The sequence below is a fragment of the Coloeus monedula genome (assembly GCF_965178545.1).
Source record: "Coloeus monedula genome assembly, chromosome: 18".
NCBI classification, from domain to species: Eukaryota; Metazoa; Chordata; class Aves; order Passeriformes; family Corvidae; genus Coloeus; species Coloeus monedula.
The window spans coordinates 9,368,901-9,391,850 of record NC_138798.1 but is presented as its reverse complement, the minus strand read 5'-3'; the positions used below and the strand labels follow the sequence as shown (position 1 = coordinate 9,391,850).

General features: G+C 43.4%; 2 protein-coding genes across 2 annotated transcripts; both read right to left on the bottom strand.

Moving 5' to 3' along the window:
- Positions 1–656: 656 nt before the first annotated feature.
- LOC309580015 (solute carrier family 2, facilitated glucose transporter member 11-like) lies at positions 657–8,562 on the bottom strand (the record flags this gene model as incomplete). Its single annotated transcript, XM_082293683.1, has 11 exons — positions 657–863; positions 1,254–1,381; positions 1,714–1,789; positions 2,124–2,225; positions 2,851–2,961; positions 3,306–3,493; positions 4,280–4,428; positions 4,892–5,021; positions 6,864–6,988; positions 7,495–7,655; positions 8,467–8,562. 11 exons carry the CDS (start codon positions 8,560–8,562, stop codon positions 657–659), a joined length of 1,473 nt encoding a protein of 490 aa, XP_082149809.1.
- Positions 8,563–12,973: 4,411 nt separating this feature from the next.
- SLC2A11 (solute carrier family 2 member 11) lies at positions 12,974–22,657 on the bottom strand (the record flags this gene model as incomplete). Its single annotated transcript, XM_082293187.1, has 12 exons — positions 22,559–22,657; positions 20,700–20,798; positions 19,995–20,155; positions 18,464–18,588; positions 17,657–17,786; positions 16,924–17,072; positions 16,007–16,194; positions 15,592–15,702; positions 15,022–15,123; positions 14,820–14,895; positions 13,804–13,931; positions 12,974–13,174 (listed from the first exon to the last, which is right to left on the bottom strand). The coding sequence occupies exons 1-12, from the start codon at positions 22,577–22,579 to the stop codon at positions 12,974–12,976; spliced, it is 1,491 nt and encodes a 496-aa protein (XP_082149313.1). The 5' UTR covers positions 22,580–22,657.
- Between the last annotated feature and the right edge of the window lie 293 nt (positions 22,658–22,950).

Here is a 22,950-nt window from a genome sequence, read left to right as displayed (position 1 = left end):
CTAACGAAGAAGGAGATCCTGCCACTGTGGATTTGCTCACTCATGATTTCCTGCTGCTCTGCCTTCTCTGCTCATTGCTTTCTTTCAGCGCTGACACAGTCCTGTTTTTCCCAATAGAATAATCTCTAAAATTGTAAACGTGGGGGGAACACTGCATATCAATCCTGCCCACTGGTAGGCAAGGCACTCTTCTTCCACTGGATTAAAGAGCTAAACACGTCTTCTCCTGTGGACTGAAGCTTCCTCTCTGCGAAAGCTCATCAGAACTGACTTGTTAATAGGAGCAGATAATTTCAGTGTCAAAGCTCTGTCTTCTTTGCAGGTCTGCTGTACCTCTGGACCTTCCAGAATCACTTCTTCCAACTGCGGAGTCCTGGTTTTGCCAAGAAAATAGCAGGTCCTGTGTTTTCTGTTTACAACTGCAAGCTAGGAGGGACTGACAAAAATCTTATTTTCTCTATAAACCGTGTTTAATTTTTTTTCTGCAGAGGAATTAATTCAGCTCATACTTCAGGAGCTGGAGAGAACCACCAAGTTCATCCTGTGCTCTGCACTGCAGGTGGTTTTTTGGTGGATCTATGGATTCTCTCTTGCTTAGTGAGGCTTCCGGGCACTACAGTAATAAAAGAGCAAAATATGAAGTGGAGAGTTTGTTCTTAAAGCTTAGTAACAGTCATCACTGAGCAGTTACTCTGCTGTAGGACTGCCTGTCCCTTCTTTCCACGGTAGTTGAGGCGGTTGAAGTCCTCCATGACCTGCAGCATGGTCTTTCCTTTGGTCTCTGGCAGCACCAGGAATACAAAAATAGCCATGGACAGACAGTATGTCAGAAAAATGATGAAACAGAAATTACCAAGGCCTTCCTACAGGAAAACAAAGAGACAAAATGTGCTCATAAAAATTTATCTCGATTTCTTTCTCTTATGATATAGAGTTTCTGGGTTTGTATTTACTAAAAGAACTTGGTCAGGGACTTAGTTGACATAAATCCTGCTTCAAATGACATCAGACAGTGTCAGTGCCTCTGTCACTGTATCTGCTTTCCCAATGTCACTCTAACTTGTGTAGAGTTAGAAGCATTTGGTGGGTTTGCTACACTTCAGTAAATACCTGGTTAAAAAGGAAGAGGCCATCAGAACTGCAATTAATTTGGGCTCTGTCCATTGCATGACGTGTTGATAAGAGAAGCATTCTCTGAGTTCAAGAGGGGTCTAACTTCCTCTGAACTGAAACAAACACCCTACTTTGCTTACCATGATGAAAGGGAATGAAAGTCCAAGGATGAAGAGTTGGATCCAGTTTGTAACACCATTAAAAACATAAGCAGCTGGTCTGTATGACTGAATAAATATTTCCGTGAGCAAGGGGCATAGTACTCCAGCTGAAAAAAATTTGAAGAAAAAAGGAAGCTTAGAAATTTGCAAGATGCTTCTGTAGCTCATACTTCATTTTGCTGCATAAGTTCATGGCTTTAGGTGGCCTGGAAGTGTCTGAGGTGGTGCTTGGCTCTTCAGAAAAAAGGCATGTAGGAATGCAATAGGAAATGAATTTTACCTCCTACCATAGTATGGAGGGAAATATCTATGCCTGCACTGAATCAGAAGTAGGAATTCATGCTTGCTATGAAACTGCTATGCCTGGGATCTCTCCTAAAGGCTGCAATGAGGAAGGAATGAATGGGTAAATGAAATCATTCCAGTAGAAAATACCAACCTGGCCCAATGCCAAAGCTCATGATGAAAATAAAGACAAGTGCAACAGAGCAGTATGGTATCCAGAAAAAGGAGTCCTGTGGTAGGAAATGAAAAGCAAATAAAATCAGAAATTAAAATTTTGTTTATCTAGCTCCATTAGAAATGCTCACCACTACTAACTATGTCAATGCTTAACATAGATCTATTTCCTCTACTTTCAGAAATTTCATGAGATAGCCTTGGCAGGGATCTTGGTGGTCTGTCTTTAATCCCTGTGTACATGGCTGGGAACAGACCTCTATTAATACGATGGTTAGCCCTAAAAATACTTCTTCTCACTAAAAAGTGATTTGTGGGGAGGGAAATAGTTGTGATATCTGCCATACAATAAAACATTAACACAGTTCTAATGCATCAGTGGGGTCTTACCTGTAGTGAGAGAGTGACTGTGAGGAGCCCTAGAGCCAAGGCCATCACAGTGTAGTTTTTCCACAGCAGTGTCTTCCTCCCTGCACGCTCAATGAGGAAACCCTGCAAGTAGGAGGACACGCTGCCAGCTCCGAAGGACAGACCGAAGGCAGTCACTGGTGAGCTGCTCCAGTGTCTGCCTTCACTGGCCAGGCAGGGAATCACTGGAGGACTGGAGACTGGGATGTGGCGCCTTCTCTGGGAGGGTGACTAAAGGCAGCTGGGGAGCCTGAGCAGGACCAGGCGCTGCAGGGAGGAGCAGGAGGTGGGGAGGTGCAGGGCTGCAGGGGGCATTGACTGGGCAGAGGAGGTCACAGGTGGCATTCTGCAGGCAAAGGAGAGACAGATGGGAGAGCAGAGTGGGAATGCTTACACTGCTAATTGCTGTGATTCCTGCAGCCCTGAGCCTGACTGAAAAATTATATTTGCTCTTCTTCCAGGGGGAACTGGGACTCCCAAGACTGGCCCAGAATGGGTTGTGATTTTGACAGAAAGACTCTCCACTCTTCCCAGAAACAGAATAGAAATGCCCACGTTTGCAGGGTGCAGGGAGAGGACTTTATGTGATTGGTTCCATGGTTGATTTGTCGCAAAAATTTGATTCTTGAAGCTCCGTTTACAGTATTTCTGAAGATCAAAATGAATGATGTATTACAGCCGAACAAAATTCAGCTGAAAAGCCACTTACACACAGGACTGTGGAGAGGATCTCGGTGGTCCCAACCCCCAGTGACACATAGTGGGTTTGATCAGGGGGGATTCCAGCCTTTGTAAAGATATTGTATACATAAGAGTAAACCTGGAAAGAATAGAAATTTGTGAAAGCTGTACACACGTGGCCACATTTACACTAGCTTCTGTCTTTTTGGACAGAAAATAACTAACTAGGCCTTAACAAAATACAGAATCATCTTATCATAACAGGGCAATCCATAGAAATGCCTTCAGAAGACGCTTGCTAAAACACACTTCTTGACATATCCCAGGTCCCAAACTTCCCTGGGAAAAGACTGTATTAATAAAGAGTAACAACAGATCCCTCCTTACAGGCACTGTTGCAGTCATTCACAACTCCTTGCAGAGGTTACTTTTGCTGAGAAGCTTGTCAGCAATGCAGAGAGAAAAGCAAAGCACTGCACGCACCACGTTGGCCCCGATGAACTGCATGCACGAGACAACGAGGAAGAGAGTGATGAGCTGCCAGCGCACGGCTCTGTCACGGAGCAGATCCCAAACGCTCTTCGCCTTCTCCCCACGGATGGCTTTTTGCTCTGACATCATGTCATCTATTTCAGCCATATGGTCCCCATCTCCCCAGAGCTGCTTCACAGCTGGAAGGAGAGGAGGAGAGGTGACCAAGCTCACCAGCACAGACATGAATCCAGAAGATTATTTCCTGCTTTGCAGAGTATCTTGTTAGAACTTCATGCTCTTTTCTTGTGTGAACTTCCTAGAGATCTGGGCTTAGATATGACACAGATCCAGATCACTGCTATCTGGTTTTACCCATAAATCTTAATCATGACCTCACCTTTGGCCAATAGCTGCTGACAGTCTTTTGATGTAAGTCACACCTAAATTCTTACCAATCCTTTCCTGAGTACCCTCCTGATAAAGGTGCAGTTCTAGTGCACACTCCAAAACACAGAAAAGGTAAAATGACTCCCATATATAAAAAATAAGTTTACATCCAAGGAGTTCTATCTTTTGATAGTTAAATACCCACGGTGGCTGTTATTCAGTTTCTGTCAGAAGCTGCTGTTAGGGTTACTGAAGAACATGCAATACAGCATGACAGTACAGGGCCTCTCTTTCTCACACAGAGAAGGTACTGTATCTCTACTCTGTACAGGGCAGAATCTGCATTGATGGAAATATAAGCTGTGTGTGATTACATCCCTCAGAGGACCCTGGCAGAGGGTAAGGGAAATACTAGTGCCAAGAGACCACAAATATCCAAACAGAAGTGGCTGATTTTCATTAAAGCTGAAGGTGGTTTCAGAGCCAAAAGACCACAAGTCTTTTTCCCACCTGTACCTCTCTTCCAGGCTCATCTGGGGCTTAACTGTATTTTTCCCTTTTTCCTGAAATGAATGATTTATGGCCCATTTCCTCACCTTTGATGCATCCCTCCTTGTCCTTCTTGTCAATGAGCAGATAGCGGGGAGAGTCTGGGAAGAAGGGGAGGGTGAGAAGCTGAACAAGGGCAGGAAGCGCATTGGCTGCCAGGAGAATTGGCCAGAGAGCCTCCACTCCAAGAACTTCTCTGGAACAAAACCAGCAGAGTGAGAGGGGCTGAGGAGCCATGTGTGCTGGCCATGTGAGCACACACAAACACAGGGTGATCCCTCAGCCCTCCTGCGTGTGTCCTAGCAGCTCCCACCCTGGAGTATTCAGCAGGGAGTGCAGAGGGTCACTGACTGCAGCACAGGAGTTGCAGGTGTTGGCTCCTGCTTCTCAGTGCTGGGCACAGCAAGGCCACCTGTATCCTCCGGCAGCAGCTGAGGGCTCACAGGGACCAGCAGTCCCAGCACAAGCGCTGAAGGAAGAACCTGCACGAGCTGATCCCTCTGCTTCTGACCCAAATAGTCTCACATTACAATTATTACAAGATCTATGAGTTATCATCCTGGTACCAACTGCCCCAATAGTAGCCACTGGGCATAGGCATGCATTGATATATGCACGTATTTTAATAACAGAATAGATTATGTTTCAGACTCTCTTACCTGAGACCCAGAGCAAATCCTATGAATTTTCCAGCAGCAATGGAGGTAGAAGCTGTTATGGCAATCAGCCCGCGGAGCTTCCGCGGAGCACATTCCCCAGCATACATGATATGGATATTCAGAGCTAAACCTGCGGTGACAAAGGACTGTTAGGGCAATGCAAACCCATACAGGTCTGGTGTTTTGGAGGGGACCACTGTCATACATGAAATCCCTATTTGTGCTTGGTCTTTGCATATTAAGTGCTTTAATTAATTAATTTTGAGTTAATTATTTTTAAATTGAATTTTACAATTAACCCATCAGCCCAGGTACAAAAATCCAGTTCCATTATCAGTGTTTCCATTTGTTTAAAGTAGTTTATTAATAGAGTTGCACCCTTCCCAGTTAAAATTTTCCCAGTAAAAAAAATCACAAACTTGGCCTTTTCAAACTTCAAACCACTGGTACACCATAAGAGTTACCTTTCCTGTGTTTACTGTATACTTTTTGTAGGTGTTTCACTTGCATTTTGATTCCAAGGCCAAAACCCCCACCCAGTCTTAATAGCCAGCAGCTATTTTTAGCTACAGAGCCATTACTCTGCAGGCAAGTTCCATGGCAACCTGAATACCTGAATTTTAATGAAGGCATTGTATTCCCTTATCTCAACTGATACCACCCCCCCCCCCCCCCCCCCCCCGACAACGATGAGCCATTGGTGGACAGAGATGATCCATCAAAGGGAAAGCACCAATCGCCTTGGACCGAAGGGGCGGGCTGTGGGCGGGCTGTGGGCGGAGCAGAAACTATAAAAAGGACGAAGCTGAGAGGCAGGCTCTCTTCTCTTTTCCCCTCTTGCTGTCTCTGGACTAGCTGTGGGAGACATTGGTGCTGGGCATTAAAAGCCTTACCCCTTTTAAGGGGCTTTTAGTAATTTTTTTAAAAGTCAGCCCAGCACTGCAAGTTCTTTTTCTCTACCTGAGGTCTAGTGCTGTCTCAGCCAGAAGATCTCATATCCCTGTGCTCCTGGGGCATACCGTCTACTGAGCCATAGGATCCCAAATTTTTATATTTTTCTGATTTCTGTAATTTTTCAATTTTTCTGTTTTCAATAAATTAATCTTTTTAAGAGTTGTCTCATTTCTCACAACTCTATGGACAGAGCCTATAGGGATTGGCTCTCAGATACCTTTTTATCTGTGCTGAGGATGTGGCTGGCTGACATGAAGCATGTGCCCCGTACCTTGGCCTTGTGCCTTTGCTAAATATTTCACTAAGTAAGTATGGGTCCCTGGGAAATCTGTCCTTCAGCAGGCTGGCCTTCTCTTACTTTGTTTCCTACAGCCACATATACAACAGGACTGTGGTTATTTCCTTTAGTCTCAGATGACATATTTCAGTGGCTATTCAGATGCTATGTGCCTTATTTTCTGCTTGAAACCACCAAGGTGGCAAACGCTGTACATTCTATTTTCTCAGTGAATTAATTAATATTTATACTCTCAATTTTTTTTCCTGGTTATTATTATCTTTATCCAACTGCACAGGGATCAAAAGCACTGGCAGAATGTAACCATCTGAGGCATCTGGAAAGTAGAATTGAAAATTCTGATTGAATTGGCTTGAGAACCATTACATTGTCTGTAATATGGGGGGCAGCATCAGCCACAGCGAAAAGCAAGAGGGAAAACAGAGGCCAGTTCTCTATTGAGTGAGCATGCTTCCCTGAAATATTGCATGTTTTGGCTTTTTCAGAAATTGGCAGTACCTTTTATATGGACTGGATGTAAAGATAGAAAAATGGAGATATCAGACATTACTAATTTAATTTATGTTTGTGGCTTCTTATTTAGTTAAAAATGCATTCAGCAATCATGTTCTCTGCAGAGTGTAGTAAAAATCTGGGATCTGTTTACTCAGGTAAATCCTTGTGACCCTCAGTCACTGCTCTTCCCACTATTTAATACCACAGGTAGGAACGTCAATTTACCTCCGCACACTCCAGAAAATAACCTTCCAGCAATGATCATCTCAAAAGATCCACACAGCCGGCTGAGCCCCATCAGAGCTGCACCCAGCAGAGCAGGGATATTGGCAAACAGCATGGCCTTCTTCCTGGAAATAATTCAGATTAATGTGAGCATAAATACTGCCCTTGAGTCATTCACAGTCTGACAGGAGTGGCTTGAATTGTACCGTGGTTACGGACTCAGTACTGGCTTCTGTATAGACACAGTTAAGTCAATGGGAAATGGCAATAGGAAAACTTTGTCGCAGACTGATAAGTTAGTTGAAGCTTTTGATGCCTCTAGTGGAGTCAATATCTACAGTAAAGAACAAGCTTTGTGAGTAGCTGTCTCTGAAATTCTCTTTAAAATGTACATGTACTTCTTGTATGACTTCCCTGGACAGCATTTGCTTTGGGCTTTATAAGGGAGAGGTATGATTTTCCTTGTAATTGGCAGATTTTGCCATTCTGTTTCTTCGCTATACTGGTCTTTCACTGGAAGCCCTGGGCTACTCACAATGCCACATTACAAGCAGAGTTTCTCCCAAGACACAGTTTCTTATTCTGCAGTTGTGGGTGTAGATAGAAAGACTGGTGTAATCACTCTTCCTACCTTCCAAATCTAACAGACAAATATCCAGCAGATGAGGAACCCAGAACCCCGCCAATGCTGTAAATGGACACAATAAAGGACCACATCAAAGTGATCATCTCTGTGCTGAGAGGAGAGCCATATCTCTTCAGCCAGGTCTCACAGATGAAGGTTTTGATGTACTTTAAAAGAAAAAAAAACAAACAATGGACTCAGTCAACATTTTTTTGCATAATTGCGCCACTTTTTAAATTCTCTTAGCCACTTACTGCTCTTTTGGACACATTTCTATCAATAACTTGGTTGAAATCTTAGCCGCAGTGAAATCAATGGGAATTTTGCCATTTTGCCATCCCTGGAGCTGATGTTTTAGCAATGAGATCCAATTAATAAATATATCACTATTAAATATCTACTGTGAATGCCACTAAGAGAATGGTAGGTGGGTCTTCTGTTTCTGTGCTAAACCCTGACTGTTTTGCTACCTGATCTTTTCCTGCCATTCCCTCTTGTCTGTGGTAATAGTATGAGCTGAGTGTCCTAGGTACCTTTCAGGATGACAAACACCTTCCCCAATTTTCCCTTTCCAGCTGCAGGTATGGTGCTGACCTCAGCTCTAGAGCTACAGTCCTTCCCTGTCCTATTTCACCTTACAGCCACTTGGAAATAGTGTGTGTGGTAAAGCACATGATACAAGGGCTCCCTGAGCAATGGAGAGAGGAGAATGCCCCGGGAGCATTTCAACTCAGTAAGGGGAAAATGGCTGATTTTATGGATGTCATTCATCCTTCCCTTTCCCAGTTCTGTCACATCAGACAGAAGTTCAAACCCCATGAAACACAAGAGCAGTAGCAGCTAGTCTTAGAACTAAGAAACCATGATAAGTCTAATTTTGAAAGCAGAAGTAAAAAAGTTAGCCATTGCATGTAGAGGCATGAATGCCTGAGAGCAGTGAAATCCTGGTAGCTCACTCTTTGAGCTCTCCATGCTTACCTCAGCAGGAGAATTGATAATGGAGACCTGCAATCCATACTGGAAAGCTCCAGTAATGCCCAGGACAAAAGCCAGGAGAAAAAGGTTGTAGCTCATTTTCTCGCAGGAAATGAAAACAGCAAACAAACTGGTACAGCTATTCAGACATGCCTCCAAATGTCCTGTATTTTCCTTGGGAGCTTTAACAGTTTGAGCAATGCCACACACCTGCCTCCTCTGAGACCAAGGAGCCAGCAATAGGAAACCACAGCTACTAAAGCACAGGACAGTGAGAACTCTGAGTAGAGGCAAAGCTCACAGATGTCTCCCAGAGCCCAGTTACACACTTCAGTGCTTCTCTCTTCATCTTTGTCTGTCTTAATCTGCACAGTCATAGATAACTAGCTGTGGGAGCATGGTGCAATGTGCAATCACTTAGTGAACAATTCCATCTATTTGTCCTTACTCCTCCTCCTTTCCCTCTTGTTATCCCACCTAAATGAATATTTTGCTCAGTGATTTGGCTGAGACTAGATAAACATTTGGGGATTGGAGGGCATTCCTGGTTTCATAGTTTATTCACCCTTTCTTAGAATTATCTGATAGGAGGCTTAAGAATATAGGACTGCAATACATGTGTCTCAATCCCTCCCACTCCTACTGCTCCCTGTTAGCAACTGTCCCGGGCATATTCTGGTCAGCAACGATAGCATGATGCTGCACCTCTATGCCTGGAATATTTCATATTCAAAGTATGACTGCCAAGCATTTACAAGCTGATTTCTAATCAGGGGAATATCATTGCTTGGATGGGCATCAAACCTCTCCATACCAACTTGCATGCAAAGGTAGTCATCCCCACTTGCAGTCTAGGTCTTTCCTGATGCTTTCTTTGGTTACTTTGGAAAAAGTTCCTTTTTATATCGAGAAAGAGGAGCCTGAGATGATATTTCAACACGTCATTTTGGTCTTTCTCAGTGTTTACACTCCCTTTGGTTTGTCATGAAGTTCTTGCTGTTTGGTTTGTCATTATTGTGTTGGTTACTGATGAAGTTGAGGAGAGTTGGTGAGCTGTATGCTCCTGCCAGGTCTCTGGGCATGCTCTGGCAGCAGCTGTGGACAGCAAGAGCTGTGGGAGATGAGTAAAGGACAAAGAGAAAAGCACTGATAGAAGTTGAAGTCCAAGGACTGGCGCAAACTAGAGTGGACTGGCTTGGACTTCCCAAGTCATAGGCTGGATAATCAGTTATCACATGTAAAGGAAAAGTCCCTGAGTGCTATCTTGAGCCTCAATTCAGCAAAGACTTTTTAAGCCCAACTTGTCCAAGCCTGACAATGCCTGTGCATCCAACTCTTGAATTATCAGTTGACTGATCAATTGACTCTTTAAGGGTAGTGGTCATTGGCCAAAAGTTCAAGTGGGTATCCCTATAATATATGGCAGATGCTAGGAAAGCTTAATGTCAGTTTTAAATCCTGACTGTAAGATCTTTAGTTTTATCCATAATTTTCAAAGGGCATCTTTACTTAGCAGTGTCCAAGGTGGTTCTGTTAAAAGGCTTTTACAAGTTATTCAAACAGCTTAGAGGGGAATTCCTTCTCCTAGTGAGCAGCTGCCTTTGGCAGTTCCCCAGGCTAGGATGATGCATGTCTTTGGAAGAATCCCAGCCCCAGCTGGGTTGCAAGGGGGAGCTGGCTTGTGCGGAGGAGCAGTGTTTGAGGACAGCAGCAATACTAGTTTTCTCTAGTGTTGATGGTTATTAATCAATCCAACAGTGCACAATTATTTGATTTGCAAACAGTAATACCAGCTGTGAGACTGTGAGTCTCTGAGGATCACTTTTCAAGATGTGGTTTTGCCTAACACTTCACATGATAAGAAAATGTGAACAAGTGTCATAGATTTTTCAGTTGAAGGTGTTTTAATTCAGTATCAATTAACCATCTTGTTAAATGCTTCAATTAAAATTTAACGATTTAGACCATCTGAAATGTAACCACTGTTTGTGTTTGCTTAATCAGTTTATAGACTCCTGATTTCAGGCCAGTCAGAAAAAAATGCTGGAAGTTGGAATTTGTGTCTTCTGCCACATGTACTCACAGGACTGGCTCTAAAAATCAGGAACTCAAGTAAATGTCTATAATTTCTAAAGAAACCTGTTTCATACTGGCAGGTGCAGATGGCCTCTGTCCTTCCAGGGCTCTGGGTAAAGGCACAGCCCTGACTCATGGGAGTAGCCTCAGAACTGGCCAAGGTGAGGACCTCTGGACATTGGTGGACTTCTCTCTCCTCTGACCTGTATGTTCCAGCAGGGTGTGCCAGGCCTCTCCCTCTGCTCAGGCAGTCTCTCCAGTCCATCCCTGCTTCCTACCCTGCATGATTCTTACTGATTTGCTTCCCTTCTTCACTCTTCTCTGCTTCACTTCTGTCTCTTGTCCTTTCTCTGGTCCTCACCAAAGGAAAGACAGAATATTTTGCTACCATCATGATGGTAGTGGCACTTTTTGCTTTGCCTTTGCCTTTGTGTTTCTTTTCATCTGCCCCTCACTACTCTCTCCACACTAGTAATGAAAAGCATCTCTTCACTTCCCAATTCTATGGAGGTGATGCCATGAAGATTTTTTGCCTTTTCTTTTAAACCCCTGTTATACCTGTTTTGCAACTTCTGTATTTCTAGTGCTTTTTGCCTACATTATTGGACTTGTTTGTCAAGCTGAGAGACTCAACATTTTAGAATCTTCATAGCTAGGGATCAGTGTGCCCCAGACCCCAAGGTCCTCTCCAGAACACATTCTGTAAACCATCCAGGGGAAGGTTCCTTGGGGAGGGGGGCTCACTCGAGCCTCTCATTGGGGAATCTTTGAGAGATATGCTAATTAGTAAGACCTACAATGATATACCCGATCTTTTGGAGGGGGGGGTATTTTGTGGGGCGCATTTTGATGCATATGGACATGTGCACCTAAGGATCCTTAAAATAAATACCAAGGTAAAATCCTTTTCCCCCTTCTAACCGTGTTCGACTCTTGATTTTAAGACCAGGAAAAAGCATCAGAGTCCTGCTCTTGATTGTCTTGTCTCAAAATCCTGCATACTTCAAAATCTCAGTGTTTTCCAAGAGCAGAGGTAGCTGCTCTTGCCCATGTCTATACATTAATGACTTCTAAAATAGCAGCAACCACAAAGGAACAAAAAGTTTACTTTTATTTTTCACATGTTATAAACTTTGGGTAGTGAAAGAGAGTTCTTGCACAGACTCCTCTTCTGAGAAATAGATCTGCTGTTCCACTCATGCCCAGCATGACAGTAATGCATTCCAGAAATGTTTACAATCTTTTTATTCAAAAATGCTGTATTTTTCTTAAAAATGTAGTTAAAAAATACACTGAAAGAAACTTTACCTCCTTATTTTGAAAACATACATATTCTTCTTTGTTGCAAACATGAGCAGTGCTGTGACTTTCATACGAACAAAGTCAAAAGAAAAGAGGTGGCTTGATTATGTCTTTGAGAAGACATAAGAAGAGAAGACATTTGAGAAGAAACTTAACCAGTCAAGCCAATGCCTGTGAAAGGCCATATTAAATGAGGAATGTTGCCCTGTGTTATATCAGATTAACTAAAAAGAATCAACATCACATCTGGGTCTTTGCCAATGTGTTCTATGGAGACAACAAGGACATGCTGCATAGAACATTGTGGTGTGATCTAAAGATCCACATCCAAAACAAGCTTCTGCCATATGAGCTCCTCACCACACTTAATGTTAGCAGAGCATAGGTGCAAAACCCTACGAGATGGACCAGCAGTGTCCATGGGAGCAGTACAAACTGGACTGGGGAATTACTTGTGCTTTACAACATAGGACTGGAAGACAACAAACAAGCCATGAAGAAAACCGGTCCAGAATAAATAGTCTGCAAAACAATGCCCAAAAGTCTGTTGTATAATAAGCCACTTAGCAAGTACTAGAAGCTTTCTTTCTAATCCATCTGTCACATGATTTTATAGCTGAAAATAATTAACTGCTCACTATTGCTCAACAAGTAGGAGTCTATTTGAAATCACTTAATAACAGAAACGACAGGAGCACCAAGACAAGGTACTGAAAATTTCATTTGGTGTCTGAAAACAAAATTTAATCGCATTAACTTCTGGGTTAGAAAGCCCAGATTCAGGGGCAAGAAAGAAGGACTTCTGAGATGGAAGTTACTGTTTGGAGAAATTCTGAAATTTTCTAAAGCATTACATGGTGCTGTATGATGATAAGAGAACAAGGCATCATTCTCTTATTCTCTGATATGGATTCTAAAATATGCATGTGTTACTCAGTACTAAAAAGTGAGAACAGATTATTAAACTTTTGTTTGGATTTATCAGTTCAAGTGTATGTTTTCAAGGTGAATTTAAGAACCTAAAAGTAATATATTGTCCCTAACCATACTTCTCTCTGTGTCCCTGCAAGGGCACATAGCCACTGCTGAATTCACTGCAGAATTCCCCCAGATGCCATCTTCCTTTCTTCTGCTACAATGTGGTGGTTTTGATCTCCTCAGGGCCTTTATAAAAACCTGCATGGGTCTTAGCTTTGAAGTTCCGTTTCCTGAACTCCTCTGAGATTTCCAGGAAGGACTTCCCCTTTGTCTCAGGAAGGAAAAACCAAACGTAGAGAGCAGTGCAGACACAGACCACAAGGAATGGGATGTAGCAGAAATGTGCTAGACTTTTCTGAGGAGGAGGAAAAAACAAGACAGTGTTGGTGACATTCTGTATGACGACAAATAGGCATAGACAAATCCCTCTTCCTGCATGGTCTGAGGTCACCCAGGGAATATTTCTGTGCACCCTGGTAAGGGCCTCACATGCTTGGATGCAACAGCACCCCAACAGAGATTGGGAAATTCGACATAGCAAGAACAGTCTTTTGAAATGTCTTTTTCTGTCTTTCTCCCTATACATAATTGTATAGAATGTGAGCCCTCAGTAGGAAATAAAATAGGAATGTATATTGTGGAGTTCTGCTCCCTTTTGCTTCAGGAATCATCTTAGGGAATGGTGTCAGGGTCTGGCAAAGGGAAATTACATCACATCTTTAGCTCCAGCTGTTCTCAACTGAGGACAGAGGAGGAATATTGATCATCCATGCCCCAAATGATTCAAATCCCAACCTCAAATCAGAAATCACTGTAGGGAACACGGAGAAAATTTGGTTTAGAGGAGTTCTGGCCACTTTCCTCATAAAGATACTTTGCATAGAAGTGCTATCTTGCTGCTCGCAATATTCTCTTTTCCTGGTCACTATCAGAACCTCTTTCTTTTGCAGAACACTAAAGAGCTGCTTTGCTTTGGGAACGCACCACAATGAATGGAAAGGCTGTTCCAACCAGAAATAGATTGAACCAGAGCAGGGAGCCACAGATCATGTAAGCAGCTGGTCGGGACATTTGATCAAAAACTTCTGTGGGCAGAACTCCTGTTACACCAGCTGGAAAAAGAAATGGCAAGAAAGTTAATAATATTGTTGACATTACATTAAAAACAAGAGAACACATCTTAACAAGAATGCCCAATATGAAGTATGAGGTGAATTTTTTGGTTAAATATTAAGGACTGGGTAATTATTCAAACTTTCTCACGTTAGAATGAACTGCCAGGAAAAGTTTTGTAATCCACATTATTCTTACCAGGACCCAACGGTGAGAAAGGCTTATAATTAATTCAACCCCATGGCACTGTAGGGACTGGGACAAGAACTTATTGCCAACTTGTGTGGCATGTGACACTGGCAGCTTGGTTCTATTCCTACCTGCCTTCCTTCAAACTCATGTGAGCAGAGTCTCACATCTACACACTCAGCATGCAAACATCCACGACAGTCTGTGTATTGCCCAACCCCAGAAATGAACAGATTCTGCCAAGAAAAGGCACATTAGTAGGCTAACAGATGTGGAAATCATGCTTCCAGGTGTTTGCAAGAAAATAATCAGATGGCATAGCCAGCAATTTCTAGGATTAAAGTGAAGCATTAGAAATGCTGGTTCACAGCCAGCATTCTGATTTGAGCAGCAAATCAGAACCTTGTCATCTGCTTAAGCCAAGAATCACTTCCAAGTGCCTTGGCCTAATAGCCAAGAAGACTGTGAGGGGGAATGACATAGAGAGAAATGGGCACAGCCTGGCCCTGCACAACACTGACTTACCAGGGGCATGCAAACCCCTGTGAAACAGCCAAACACCACTGGCAGAAATTACCTCGTTCCTTTGAGTGTGCTATAACTAAATAGGGGTCTGAGAGTTTCCATAAGATGCCTGTACACATCTCTAAGCCCCTGCAGTACCCAAAAGTTTCACTGAAAACACTGAGGGAACTGACCTGGTCCGATTCCAAAGCTCAGGATATAGGCGAAAATGCAGGCCATGCTGAGATAAGGCATCCAGCTAATCTGAGTCTACAGCCACAGAGACCAATGGAAAACCAGTGAGGGCACTTACACTTATTTGCCACCACTGAACACCCCAGTAATATAAAAAGCAAAGCCCAACTCCATTCCACTTAAATAAGTAAAATTTGTTACCTGCTGGCTCAGAGCGACCATGAAGACAATGGCCCATCCTGCCATGAAGATATATCCCCCCAGCAGCAGTGGCCTCCGACCAGCGTAGTCTATAATCATGTTCTGCACAAAGTAACGCAGTGAAATAAAGCAAGATATTTAAGCTGTATTTATAATTCCTGCCTCTTTCCTCTTCAGATTTCAATACTCTGTACCTAGTTTGCTGTACAATAACTTTCAGGATGTTGTCTGCTTCATAGAAAAAAACCTCAAAAGAAAGTTTTGGTGGCAAGACAGGTGTTCAGGGGAGATGAGAATGTCCCAGCTGCACCTAAACTCTGCCACTATCCATATGGACACAAAGCAAGAAAGTTACACTTCTTAGAGATTTCAGACAGTGATGGCAATGCAATGTCTGACCAAATACTTCTGCATTGAGCTATCTGGCTGTGGGTGCTGACAGACAGCCTGGCTGCTGTGCTTAAAGGGCCTCCTTGGCATGAAAAGCAATGTAACCCCCAAATTTGTACTTAACAGCCTCCTCCCTGCCAACAGATGCTGCATGTCACCAGAGTGCATTGAGAGTCTCACACAAGTGACAGATGTGATCAGTTCACAGCTTCCTGTGCCGATTACAACATAGGGGATTTTGTCCTGAGGAATTCCAGCCTCTTGGAACACATAAGCTGCATAAAAATACATCTGTGGAGAGAAGAAAGTAGAAAGCAGTAAGGAAAGACATCTGAAAATACATCCCATTGTTTTTCCTGAAGGACCATGCAGAGTGACTAATGCCCTGTCATACAGGCTATTTTGACAGCATCCTTCTGAACCTTCCCATAATGCACAGGTGTATTTTGGGAAACAAATATCTGACATTTGAAGATCTCCACAGGCAGAGAGACACTATTTGCTCCTCTCCCACTGACAGAATGTTGAATCCAAGTGCTCCCACCCATGTCCCATGACACAGTGTTGCTGCTGGCTCCGGTGCCAGGCTGCTTACCGAGTCATTCCCACAGAGCTGCATGGCACTGCTCAGCACAACGATGCTCACCAGCTGCCACCTCAAAGCTCGATTTTGGAAGAGCTCCCATGGGTGCTTCGCTCTCTGGCCTTTAACAGCAGCCTGTTCTGCCAGCATCTCTTCTAGCTCTGCACTCAGGTCACTGGTACCTCTAAGCTTCTGCAGTGCTGCAAGGACAAGGGAACCTCTTACTCCTGGGCTTTCTCTTCAGTTTGGTGCTCTGCAGGGTAAAGGATCGAGCAGCAGGTGATGGCTGCAGAAAGCTGCAGGACAGAGCCTGTGATCATGCTGTGACCTTCACAGAGTTGATCAGCTGTGGTGAAGCCACTTGAAAGATTTAGGGGAAAGGGAGTGCAAATCCCTCACCACTGTTTGACAACTGAGTAACTCCCATCAGTGCCATTTCAGCAGCCATGCTTCTGACTCAGATCTCAAGTGACTTCCCTGGGAAATGCAGGCAATTAAGATGTTCTTGGTACACAGCACATATTTCCCAGAAAATAATTCCAGCCACTATGCATATGAGGATTTGTATGCCACAAATCTAAGTAAATCCTTTAATATGAATTGGCTTCAGATTTGATCCTGAGCTCTTCAACCAGCATTTATTTCACTTCATAGTTACAAAACATATTTGCCATTGTGAACACAAGTCTTACCTTTTGACCCTATTATTGTAGCAAATAAGTCTATTGAAGGAAGATGCCTTTCAATTACCTTAATAGATCAAATATATTTAATACTATAAAATGTTCTTTAGTTTGGAAAGAGGAAGTGATCATATCTACAACTTGATATGAAACTTCCTACATGTAAAATTTGTGGCACCATTCCAAAAATTTTGGGGCCCAAGTCTCACATGTTCCATGAGGACCTAACAGTCACCCTAAACTCACCAGAGATGCAAGATTCTTTGTCTCCACGGTCAATCAAGAGGTATCTGGGACTTTCAGGGAACCAAGGCAGAGCTGTGAGCTGGATCAGGGCGGGAACCACGTTGCTTGCTAAAAGGAATGGCCAACTCTCCTCCCCTCCTAGGAGCTCCCTAGAGAAACACAAACACAATTTACACAGTATTTTCACAACCTCATAAAAGAGGGAGGAAGGGAGGGAGGGAGGGAGGAAGGAATTTGGAAGGAAGGAATTCGGAATTCGGAATTTGGAAGGAAGGAATTCGGAAGGAAGGAAGGAATTCAGAAGGAAGGAATTCGGAAGGAAGGAATTTGGAAGGAAGGAAGGAAGGAATTTGGAAGGAAGGAAGGAATTCGGAAGGAAGGAAGGAAGGAATTCAGAAGGAAGGAAGGAAGGAAGGAAGGAAGGAAGGAATTCGGAAGGAAGGAAGGAATTCGGAAGGAAGGAAGGAATTCGGAAGGAATTCGGAAGGAAGGAAGGAAGGAATTCGGAAGGAAGGAAGGAATTCGGAAGGAAGGAAGGAATTCGGAAGGAATTCGGAAGGAAGGAAGGAAGGAATTCGGAAGGAAGGAATTCGGAAGGAAGGAATTCGGAAGGAAGGAAGGAAGGAAGGAAGGAAGGAAGGAAGGAAGGAAGGAAGGAAGGAAGGAAGGAAGGAAGGAAGGAAGGAAGGAAGGAAGGAAGGATTTAATAAGTGGGCTTCTTGCTTTACATTACCTGAGTCCAACAACCTGCCCCAGCACCAACCCCAGGGCTGTAAATGATGCAGAGGTCAAGGCCACAGCTCCTCTGAGCTTCTTTGGGGCACTCTCAGCCAGATACATGGGCTGAATGTTCATGCTTACACCTGGCAAGGCAGACAAATGCTGACCTCAGCTTGTGGGCAGAGGAGACAAGAATAAACGCAGTCAGCCACCTCTCGAGGTTGCCAGCTGCACTCCTCTGTTGCAGACCATGTGATAACTGATCTACCAGTGCTTGCCATTTACCCAAACCTTCAATTTCACCCCATCCCTTGTATAAGCCACTAAACACACATTCAAATATTCATCAGTAGCAGTGGATGAAACTGAAACCTGTCAGGGCCTCAGTTCTTTTCAGCACCAAATCCAAGGTTATGTCCCTCTACTTCCCTCTTTTGAGGGTAATATCATATTTTAAGTCCCTTATATTGATCATTGTTTCCTGGGATGAACTTCTACAAAAGTTTTTGTGTTGGTGCTCATGCTGGTGAGTGACTGACATTCTTACAAGCAGATAGGGATCCATTTTCAGCTCAAACTTTCCCCATGCACAGAGATGCTCATGTGTAGTGAGCAAAAACAAAACCCCCCCGCCTGTGTATGCTTTAAAAGAAAGCCCTTAGAAGCGAAGTATAAAATCTGTATATAAAATTTCTTAATTCACTTACGTCTGTCTGGTCATCCTAAAGGATTAATTGCTTTAATATCATGGATCATTCCTATTTATATTTCTTCTAATTGTTACCACCTTTGTCCTTCTATACTTCTCATGTTGCCATACCTGCATTCACACCAGTAAAAAATCTGCTGAGCATAATCATTTCAAAGGATTTGGCCATTCGGCTGAATCCTGACAAGGTTGCAGCTATGATCACAAAGACGTTGTTCAGCAGCAGGGACATCTTCCTTCCAAGAGAAAAGACAGTGGTGAGCACATGTGTGTCAGGTTCAGTTATCAGGTGCCACCTGCCAAGCCTGGAAGCTCCAGATGGGCTGCTCAGCCCTACCACAGACCATCCTGGTTAATCCAAGCCCTGTTTGAGGTGTCTGTGTGGCATGGGGTATACCTGCAGTGCTGGCTTTAGGCTCTCTGAAGGCACCACCAGGTTCTCCCCCAGATTCAGGGCTCTTGTGCTCACATACAGTTTCCATTTGAATAGAAAGGAATATTCCTTCAGCAAGCCATATGTATTTTGGTCTGAAAATGTTAACTTGTTGAAACAGGCAATTTTCATGTAATAGTGTAATTGTTGTGAAACTTTGTCAGAAAGTTTTCATGCGTCCCAGGAGAAATTTCTGCCGAAAACCAGGGAAAAAAGAGAGCTCTATTGACCCATACTATTATTATTGCCAGTAATTCTCTCTAGTCCCCGCTCACTGCCTTACCAGTCAGTCTTTGTTTCTCTTCTTTATGATGGAATATGATTTTATTCCAAAGCAGTACAGGGTGAAATCTCTAAAATTTTAGTGGGGTAAGGAAGCCATATCCTTTCAGGTCTTCATAACCTTGAAACTAGTAAGTCATGGGACCTCAAACCATAATAGGGCCTGCTTCATCGTATAAGAGGAGCAAACTAAAGTGATAGCACATAGAGGAAAATCTTGGGGTCAAGAGAGAGGGAAGCAAAATCTAATTTCCTGTAAGTTAATGTTGGTAACATTGGTTTGGGTTTCTTTTTCTGAAGAGAACTGGGGATAGAGCTGTGTATAAAAGATAGGTGAGGTAAGACAGATACTTGTACTCGCACACAGAGGAAAAAAAACCAAACCACTATGGAGATTTATTGAATACTTCCAGAAATATTTCAGACCAAAAGGTGGATGCACAGCCTGTGAGACATGAGGAGCTGGGATGCTAGCACTGCTCTTTGTAAGCACCCTCTGTTTTTCTGTTTTTCATTCCCACCAATTACCACAGTTTATTTTGAAGAAAAATCCTTAGTCTGATCCATCATGATTTCCCATTTAAAAGCATGGCAGAAAACTGGACACAAAAATTATAGGGATTATGTAGGTGGTTACTGTGATAAGGAGTTCAACTGAAATCCTTGTAGCACCTCAGCTGGGCTGGAATGTGATGAGAAGGTAATGTGGGGAAAAAAACCTGTTCCCTGTTGAGTTTTGAGATATGAAATACTGTCTTGTCAGGTAGTTTCTCCCCACCAACCCAGAATGTTTATAGAAGACTGATCTGTGATAGAAAACTTGTTTTCATTCTTTGTAACTACGGTGGGCATTTTGCTGTAGGGCTCCTAATTCCTCTTAGATTAAGGGAAGCTGCAAGGCTTCATTTAAACTCCAGCACTTCTTACCTTCCCAACATGATGGCCATGGGACCAGCAACCAGAGCCCCAGTGAGGCCTCCCAGAGGGTAGGCAGAAACAGTGAAGGACCACAGCAGCAGGATCACGTTGCTCTCCAGGGGAACACCCGTGCGCTCCAGCCAGGTTGTGTTCATGAACGTCTGGATGTACTGAGAGAGAAGGACAGTGTTGCAGAATCACCAGAGAGGTGAAGGACACTGAGAAAGGCTCCTTTTTAATATATCTATTTATGCTGGGTTTGTGCCTCCAATCTCCTCCAGTTCTTAGATGTTTTTAGCAAAGAGTTTAGGGTATAAAACTGTTGCTGTTGCAGCTGGTTTATATCCGCATGTAGTTATTTTTGATAATCTAAAAATTAATTTCATGGGTCTCACTTTGAATCTAAGGGCAAAAATCAACTTTAAAGGATGCAGGTTGGTAAAATTTTAGATTTAGATTTTCGTAAAGCAGTTGAAACAAAGCTTTTGAATAAATTATTGTGACACTAAATGGATGTTTTTTAGGATGGCTTTTGACAACAAAGTCCTGTACTCCAGATGTGAATTTTACAGAGGGAACAACACGTCCTTGCTTCCTGTCCCTCAACAGCAGCAGCCTGCAGATTTTCAGTGGCACACCACTGTTCACAGCCCAACAGAGCCACCAAGGAAAGCAATGTCTTGGGGGGCAGGCACTTGGACTAGCAGTACTTACTGAGGCTGGAGCATTGATGATGGAGATGTTGTAACCGTATTGGAAAGTGCCTCCAATCCCAGCAGCACATATTGTCAGGATCAGGATCTTGTTCTGAAGCTGAAGAAAAGGGGAAGACCATGGATGGCTTCCTTGCACAGAATAAAACTACTCAAAAGACATTCAGACTTTGAGCTGGGGGATTTTCCCATGGCCATGTGTATCCAGTGCATTCAGGAGTTATTGGTGTGCTATTATTTCTATCCTTTCATGATAATAACACATATTTTAGATTAGAGTGCCTTTCCTGTGATGCTGCACATGTTATATGGAGCAGACAGTGTTTAGCAGTCTATAATTGCATATTCAGTATTATGATACAGGTGAAATATGTGGCAGACAGTGAGTTCCTATGCCATGTTCAGGTCTCCTTGAGGACATTTCTTCATGAGTATTGCCACTTGCTTATATTGCCAACTGACACCGCTGCTGTGCCTTGGGAAGCACATGCAGGGGAATGGGCTGCCTCATGCAGCATCATAGGATCGGGTGTTCGTATAAAAGTAAGGTCTCTTGACTTTTTGAAGGGTGTAGAACAAGCTGTCCTGGCTGGCCCAACATGGCAGCTGACAGCTCACTGGCAGGCTGACAAGCAAAAACATACATCTTTTTTCCTCTGCTTTGTGCCTGTGCCTTTGGTTTCCCCATATGTAGGTGAAATCCTGTGACAGATAAGATGCACCCTGAGGGAGTCCTGGGACTGGGAGCTCTGTTCCATGTCTCAAGACCACTCTGAGCATGCCGGAGGCCCCAGCATATCTTTAGCCTGCCACCTCCTGCACAATGTTCTGGGTGTCCCAGGGCCAGGATGGCCTTTGCCAGCCCCCTGCTTAAAAACCCCTCCCACTGGGAAAGCTCTAATGTAACATGAAGAACCCATGCTCAGGCTTGGCTGTTTGCCAGTCAGTGCAGGGCACCTCAGGCCAGATTGTGTTTTGCTACATGAATATGATCCCAGTGACCCTGAGAACTTAAATAACCCAAAGCTGGGGACCTCTTTCTGCTTTACTTGTTCATTTTCTTCTTACAGAGCTGTCCACTAAAGAAAAGGAAGTTTTGGTCTAGTCTCACAATAGCTCTAAAACCACAAATTCAAATAATCTTGGATTTTTTCCTTTCCTCAAAGTGTTTTCTTCTAAATAACTTCCATACCAGCCTGAGACAAAATGTTCTCCCAGGACAAAAATTAAAGCCAAACTATTCCAACCCTGCAGCAAGAGGAGGCTGAGCTCTCTCCTGTCCCAGCTAGCAGCAGGTACATTTCACTTGCACTTTCCATGGCTACACCACTTCCCTGTCTTGTTACTGAGAACTGAGCTAAGGATTGGACACCTGATATCTCTGCTCTTCCTAATTATTCTAGTTCTCCAGGTGAGAGAGTTTCCTCTCCCTACAATAGCACATTCCTTTTTAAATTACAATGTCTAGGAATGCACCACTCCTGCTCATTTCCCTGCTTTCATTTAGAGTACCTCCCCCATCAAGTCCTGTATCACAGAGCTCTTTTGTGGCCGTGAGCTAAAGTAAAATGGTTTGTTTCTCCCTTCAGGAGCCAGCAAACACTACTGTGCTCAGAGCTGAGCTGTATTTACAGAGTGACCTTCCCAAGCCCTCCTTAACACCTGGCTTCCACGCTGTTTTCCCAGCCACCGTGGTGGTGTGCAGCTGCCAGGAGAGCCATTAGTCTGTCAGCTTTATCCTGAGGACTGTGATGAATTGGAAAAATAATTCTACGCAAACCTGACAGTATTTACCCAGCCTTATAAAAATTCAAATTAAAAAAAAGTCTCTAAATAATAATAGTAAAATAGATGTTTTACCAGTCTCTGCAGCTTGTTCATCCTCTTTTGTAGGTTTTCCTCTGTCTGCCAAAGGCTCTGGTACTCTCACAGTGCTCTAAAGGATTATTTAAATCTCCAGCATAGGAATGTGTATTTAGTCACCCATTACGTTAGGATAAGACACTTGATTTGGCAGGTGTTTTGCCAGCTGATTTACATTCTCAGAATGGAGTTGAACGTTCATTAGCAAGACAGTTCAATTCATTTTGTTGAAAACCGATGACAGTCCAGGGAAATGATTCTCCAAGATCCAGATCTGTCTAAACCCTCTTGAAGGCCAGTGTGGTTTACAACATAAATTCCTTCTCAGAGCATCTGGCACAGTTAGCAGTATCACTTCTCTGATTAAGTGTGATAAAAGCAAAATTAAC